At 38.0% G+C, this 7,521-nt stretch overlaps 1 protein-coding gene across 1 annotated transcript in view; it reads left to right on the top strand.

Annotated features, from left to right (window-relative positions):
* The first annotated feature begins 1,189 nt into the window (after positions 1 to 1,189).
* mspo (M-spondin) overlaps positions 1,190 to 7,521 on the top strand; it is a 70,396-nt gene continuing 64,064 nt past the window's right edge. Inside the window, exon 1 of the mRNA XM_069053091.1 lies at positions 1,190 to 1,649. Within this exon, the coding sequence (XP_068909192.1) occupies positions 1,439 to 1,649 (211 nt within the window). The 5' untranslated portion in view covers positions 1,190 to 1,438. The remainder of the gene's footprint in view (positions 1,650 to 7,521) is intronic.

Genomic DNA, 7,521 nt, shown 5'->3' with positions numbered 1-7,521 from the left:
AGACGTGGACAGGTCTGTGCTGAAAATCAGTGAATGTTCGATACGCCATGGTTAGAGGTGAGTGCTGTTATTTTGATAACTCCACTGTTAATAGTGAGTTAGTGTAAAATTGCAGCATGTTATAAAACTGATATTCGCTAACCACTGTTATGGTAACATTGTAACACAGATACAGTGTTCATTTAAATTTTTTCCAAAGTTGGCGTTGAAGAATCGATTGTGAACGCACCACGGATTACAAATCACGGATCAGCTGTTCAAATCTAACCTCACTTTTTGCGTAGTCTGTGTACTCTCCGAACTGACGAGTGGTGCGTTCACAATCGACTCTTCAACGCCAACTTTGTGGAGAAATTTAAATGAACACACGATATTATGTACTATTGCGGGCAAAAAAAGTGGGACATCAAATTTCTGTCAGTTTTGAAAAATTTGATGTAGTTCAAGCTTTATTGTCATTTTTTTTACACTATTCTAGCTGACAGTTTAAAAATGTATTTTATTTTCCTATTTTTCTTTTCCAAATGCCCTCTTCTTTTGATAAAGGTAGATTTTGATTGGGACTTTGCATTAAATAAATATTCACTACGTGCTTACTTACAATCATTCCCTACAACTTACTTAATGACAACGTCAATCAATTCAAAGTAGGGTTAGAATCAGATAAGGGTTATTTCACATTAAAAGTCAAGACAATGACGTTGATGTCCCACTTTTTTTGCCCCCAATGGTACTAGGTATTACTAATTGCAAGTGAATAAAGTTAGGTTTACATCCGTCAATATTTTATTCTTTTCTTCTTCTACAAAATTAATTTTTCTCTTAGTTTTCTCTTACCGGCCTCTAATTGAAGCATAAAAAACAATTTTTTGGAAATAGCTCACAAATTGTTCTTGGAACCTGCCTCATAGTCAATGGCATTCTTTTCATGGCTAGTTTGCAATTTTAAAACAATCGAAAGTCTTTAAGAAATATTGAAACTTCGACATAGTGCTACACATCGTAAGATTGGAGAAAGCTTCAGGACCAACTAAAATGTGTTAGAAAGCTCCCAAATAGCAACTTGGAACTGAACGCTTATTGGGTGCTGGTCTAAAAGAAGCATCAGTCATTGGTCGATTACTGTCACGTGGCTCAACCGGCTAAATAATGAGTCTACTTCTTGTTTGTAAAGTGTAATATTTTGCGGTGGTGCATCTCCGTGATGAACTAGCTGTAGTTGTGGCGGCGTGTGCTATAAACGGAACTCTGCCGGCGGCCAGACTCACGTTGGACACTCCGCGAAGCGTCACGCACTGACTCACGCACCACGCACCAGCCTAGGACCGAGCTGCAGAGAGAGCAGATCAGCAGAGTGCGCTGCTCTGTTCCGTCAATTGCACGACGGTCGCGCTGCAACCAGGTCGTTCGTTCTGTCGGCGTCCAATCCAGTGTCGGTATGGCTTTCGCGGCGTGTGTGTGTTTGGCACTGTGTGCGGCCGCGGCGGCGGTGGAAGCCGCCCCCGGGCCAAGGGAGCCTGCGGGAGAGCCCTGCCAACCAGACAAGCTCACCGTTTATAAAGTGGTCCTGCACACCTTCTGGTCCAGGGATAAATTCCCCAAACACTACCCCGACTGGAGGCCTCCAGCACAGTGGTCCAAAGTTTTCGGTGAGTTCCCATAAATTGAGACAATTACTTTTCTTCGTCACTTATTTTACACAATTCCTGCGATCTTTGCGTCACTCGTCCTTTAATCGGAGAGTCGGCAAATTTATGACTGATGAACGAGCGAGACCACCCCTTCTTAGCCTTTTTAGTAATTACCCTAACATAACAAAACAATTTCCAGACCTCTGCCACAAGGTAAGTAATTATTTAAAGGGGTGGACTGAATTGCCAGTTTTACTTTCAAAACAATTATAAATATTTACGTTAACGAAATACGGGGATATTAAAGTGTAACAGAACGTGAGGGTTGATTCTGGAGCTGACAAAGATGTTCGGGTCTATATTGCCAAGTTTGGGTAAGATATCTACATAAATATTATAAACTTTGAAAATTAACCACAAATTAAACACAAAGTACTGATCTGAATTAATTTAGTCCCAGAATTAAATACATAATTAATTAATTAATTAATTAATTAATTGTCACAATTATGGTCTTACGTGTCAGTAACGTCGAGCACTGCTATATGTTAATATTTTTTGGTTACGAAATGTAAACATGAAAAATATTTTTAAACGAGCAGTGTCTCTAGGAGTGATTAAAAATTCATTCGTTATTGTTAAAATTAGTAAAAGTATAACGATGAAGTCCCAATGTATACAATCGTAGGTATTACACACGGATTTAATTAAATGGGCTTTATCACACAATGAACATCAAATTTTACCGAATTATAAATTAATTCAGTTATTGTTGTTTGGTTGGCCAACCCATCGTCAACACAAATTATTTTAATGCCGATTAAATGTAATCAACTCGTTTTTTAAATTGTCTCTTTTCCATTATTATTTTTAAGCGCGTTTTTTGTCTTTTAATGTTTTCCAAGATAATAGATTAGCAGCGCTGGCGACATAACATTAAAATGCAATAAAGGTAGGGCTGATAAAACTTTGCCTGCTTTTCAATTAATTCCATCTTGGAACTAGGTATTGTTCGCAAACTTAATTTCAAGTTGAAGAGCATCAATATTTTTCTTGTTGAAAGAATTATTAAGGCGAAGTGTTCTTAAGGTGTCTTGTCTTTGCGTAAACTTTGATTATTTTTTCGAAATATGAAACAAGTTGTATCATGCGTTCAAATGAAAACCTGGGCTGAGTAGGCGTTGAAAAACTGAACCATTTGGAACAGTGTAACGTTTGAATTTCCCGCCGTTTGACACGAATGCCATTATTTTGTTTATGTTTAATCGGAACATGATTGAACATGTTTGTTTTCAGCAAAGGGTGCTTTTAGATATTTGCTTCGAGAATAAGAATCGTTAGTTCTATTTTTAATTAATATAAAAAGAAAGAAAAAAACAAAGATTTTTTATTTATAAATTTTAGGTTACTTGTCAACATGCTCTAATTACAACTGTCAATTTACACGCAAAACAATTGACGGTTTCCAACGCCTCCCCAGCCCACGATTTCATTTTAACGCCCGATATTAGTTTGTTGTCGACCGTCAAACTAGTCGATTGTTTCATAGTTAAGAAATTTGCGAAAGCGCTGTTGCACAAATTCGTTTTCCGCGGCCTAATTAATTTCAAAATTAGCTCGAAGAATATGCGCTTCCGTTGCCACAGGAGCTTTCCCAGTCTTATCGTTTTTGATGTAGCAGACAGAAAATAACGCTGGAAAGTTTGTCGGAAGAACGCAAGTTTTTCCTGTTTATTTTTAATGCCTTTCCTTCCATCTTCACGGATATTACCATCCTCATCAATCATCGACACTTCAGCCACACATGTACGTGTTTCTAATTTCAATTATCGTGAAATTTAAGGTCGGTCAATATTTGTTCAGGATTTCGCATATTTTGAATGGATCGGAACCTCTTTCAAGTATACAAACAACCCCGACACCGATAATGTACCGCGTGTTTACGCTCAACCGATTTAAAAACTAAACACTCAAATATAATATCTGGGCCCTCGAATTAATTAGTCGAAGGATAATAAATGTTGACAGGGCTGGCGGTTCGTCAGCGCCCCCATAACTTTACCAATATTGGAACCGGGTCCGTGTTTATGACCCGGCTCAGACCGATCGACCCCCGAAATCATAAAATAACAATCAAATTAACTGTAATTTCCGAGGGTTTCGTCAACGGGTTGGAATTATTGTAGATGGTGTGCGATTTTTTTGGCGAAGAGGTCTCCGGGCCGGTAACACGTCGGCCCACTCCTCCACCAAATTAGCATGAAGATTCCTCCGTGACGTAACTGGAAATACAACTTAAATAACAAGTAGCGGCATCGGATGATGTTGTCGTCCGTGATGTGTGAAACACCGATTTTGGTGCTCCGCTCCGATAAATTGCCATCGACTCCGGAGTCAATTATGTGTAATTTCGTTCCGCTGTAATGACCATGACTCCAGACATCATTCAAAAACGACCAGCTCTTCGTCCGATTAATCGTTGTTCTTTTGAAACATGTACCCTGACGGTTGGTATTGTTCATTTATGGCCATCCATCAGGAGTCGAAAAGAACTCGTACGGTAGGCGTGGACCAGTCCACGTCGAACGCATCCAAAAAATGAAACCCTCTTGTAATAATTTTGATAATTACAGTACACATAACGGATGTTTTTTTTTTAATTTGGCGTCGAAGTAGGCGTTGAAGCGTCGCATTACAACTCTGATTTACGCTCTGATCAGTTGTTTAAATCTAACCTCACTTTTTGCGTGTTTTTAATATCCAGTTTGATAAATCCGTCTTTTTAAGACGAGTAGTTCATCAGCTATTTTAATCTAACCTCACTTTTTGCGTTGTTTGTGTTTTTAATCTGCACTTCATTCGCAATCGACTCTTCAACGCCGTTTTCGACACCCTTTATTTGGAAATGAGAGCTATATAGTGAGGGCCCATCTTAATCTGCGTGCGTAAAAATGTAGTAACAATTTATGAGATTCTCGTTCTTTTTCACGTCGGAATTAATTCTGTCGGCTTCTCGCAGCCATATGGAAATGTTACTTATATAGAGCCTCTGAACACTAAACCTGACAAATTGGTGTGGCCAATTCGGATTCGCGCGACTATTACTAATAGTGACGATCTGAAAAGGAGGATTTGTAACAAAGGCACATGTTGGGAAAAAATGCGACGATAAATGCGTCTAAGGTGCGGTTGTGGCACACCCTTCTGTGTGGTTCACGATGGGGGTTTGTTTCTTAATTCAGCGCCACGCTCACAATACCTCGTTCATAACGTGTAATTGGATTCATAGACAATCGTAAATAAAGGTGAGAGAGTTTAATTATTTGATATTGTTGGAACTCTACGATAGATTCTAGACATTGTCGAGAAATGATCGGATTAGCTACATTGGGATTATCAGGGGGCTCCTTTGACGGGGAAGTTCTGTGCTAAATTTACATTTTTTTTTCTTTTATGTGAGATGAAGTTTTTACGTCGCTTTAATGTCGGTCCGGCGCTACAAAACCACAAAGCTTCAAAAAGGACACGTCCGCAATTTTTTTTCACCGAAGCTCATAAAGATAATGAAATGAACGAGCAACTAATTACATGTTTTAAGTGCACCCAAAAAAATGTCGCTTTCATTTTTCGATTAATAGTCGCTTTCTTTTTTTTTTTTTTAATGTCATAAAATTGTCAAGGCACACACGCAACTCCATTCCTCCACTCCAAAAGGAATTCACCCACGTGAGCAACAATTCTATTGATATGTTTTTCAATCGAGTTTGGGAAATCGCAAACTAGCAATTTGATGAGAAAAAATATTTTGATCGATATTTTTTATTTACGATTTTTGCCGGAAGAAATTTTGGTAATTGTTCACTTTAACTACTTCTGGAATTTTCGCGTTTTTTCTGGCTAGACAGCCTCAGGGCGTCCTCCTACATCGTTTCCCACCAGTCAAACCTTGTGCAAATGAAAATTTTCCTTACCCTTTAGTTATACTAAGACTTGGCGCGACCTTGACGCACAACACACAACAAGAGAGAAAAAAAGGCATTTGCACAAGGTTTGAATGGTGGGACACGATCTAGGAGAACGCCCTGAGGGTGTCTGGCCAGAAAAAACACGAAAATTCCAGAAGTGGTTAAAGTGAACAATTACCGAAATTTTTAACGCGGCTTTTCTTTGGAAATTTAACACTTTATTCGTTTAGTCTTTATTTTTCTGGTCTACGGCTAATAGAAGCATGTGTTGGCAATATTTTACATTTGCAAAATAGGTACGCGTCCTCATCTAATATTAGAATTAAGAATCGGCAAAGTCTTTCACCTACTTAACTCTATCAAATGAGTCAACGTAATTATTAGCGTTAGCTTCATAGAGTTGCTCCTTCTTTTTCGGCTATAAATAATAAAACCAACCGCCATCCATAATCCGCTTATGTTTCCAGCTGTATTTGTAGTCCTTTGCCATTATACTTAAGTCGGCAAATCTTATTTTATGTTTACTTATGTGATATATTGCGTCGCGAAATTGTTGAACCACATAAAACGGATTTAAGGGCGAATTTTGGGGGATTTAATGTTTTGAGGAACCCTAATCAATAAGCAATTTGTAATAATCCTCGTTTTGATGAAAATACGAAAATTTTAATAACACTTGGATGTGACGGATGGGGACAGAAATAAATGCCTATATGTATTTCAGTTTTCAAATTAAATTTTCATGTTTACTCCGTGCTTAGTGACAAACTTTTTCATAATGGCTAATTGATTGGACCTTCCATGTTTCTCTGAAACTTTTCACAACCATTTTACATTATTCGATAATGCCAGCAGCTTTCGTTTTAAACAGAAAAAAAAAACATACTTACTATAATTTTTTAAAATACATATATAAAGGAAATGAAAGCTTTTTAAAACGTTAAAAAAAAACGCTGTGATTAATATCGCGCAATCTAGAAATCCGATGCTAATTACTCAGCCGAAGCATTGAATAAAGAGATCAATAATACACGTGTGTCCTAGTTATTTGCAATCGCAATACATCAAATCGGATTGGGTGATTTTCACCGATTTCGCTATTTACACGAAATAAATTAATCCGTGATGGAAACAGCCATTGCAGGATAAAAGTAAGAGATTTTCCTAACCGGCTTACAGTAAAACTACAGTTTACGAAAGCATCCAACCTGAAATTCTGAAAATCACCCTCACAAACGGTAAACCTCCACCTGTACCGACGTAATATTTACAATTATCTTCGATTAGCTTTCTGCCGTGGAGCTGCGCTGTTTTCGGGCGTTGGTATTCGTTTCGGAAATAAAACGGTCTGAAAATTAGAAATCACGAAGAGCAATTAGCTTTGTTGTTAATTTCACGTAAGTCACGTAACAAATTGCTTAATATTCATTTGAGTGTAATTAATGAAATGACGCAGGTTGTTAGAACCAATTAAATGATCATACGGCACATTTTGGTCCCAATTAAAATGTTAATTTACCAATTAGTCCAGCACATGAGGTCGCCGTTAGGATCGAGTCGTTAAAAAAAAGTTGTAAACGAAAATCTCCACTTTCCACTCCGGCATAACTAACTTAATCTAACGTCAGGCTCTATGTGTTCGCATAAATTGAATGATCGATAAGTCTGGTCTTAAACGAGCACAAGCTGTTTAAGAAGTATGAGTAATAGTCATAAATCTCAATCTGAACCTGTTTATGCAATTATCAAAGTCTGGTACTGAGATATGGTGATCGTTGCAAGTGCACCGACATACTAGGATTTAAAAATGTCGAAATCTGCAAATATCGCCTTTGGATACGTTCCTTTCAGTCAGGATCGGCTGAAACTCCACCGAAAACTCGAACCGGATATGAAACGGAAGCTAAACGGGCGATGCAAATTTT

The sequence above is a fragment of the Tenebrio molitor genome, chromosome 7 (genome assembly GCF_963966145.1).
Source record: "Tenebrio molitor chromosome 7, icTenMoli1.1, whole genome shotgun sequence".
In the NCBI taxonomy this organism is placed as follows: domain Eukaryota; kingdom Metazoa; phylum Arthropoda; class Insecta; order Coleoptera; family Tenebrionidae; genus Tenebrio; species Tenebrio molitor.
This window is presented reverse-complemented; position numbering and strand designations above follow the sequence as displayed.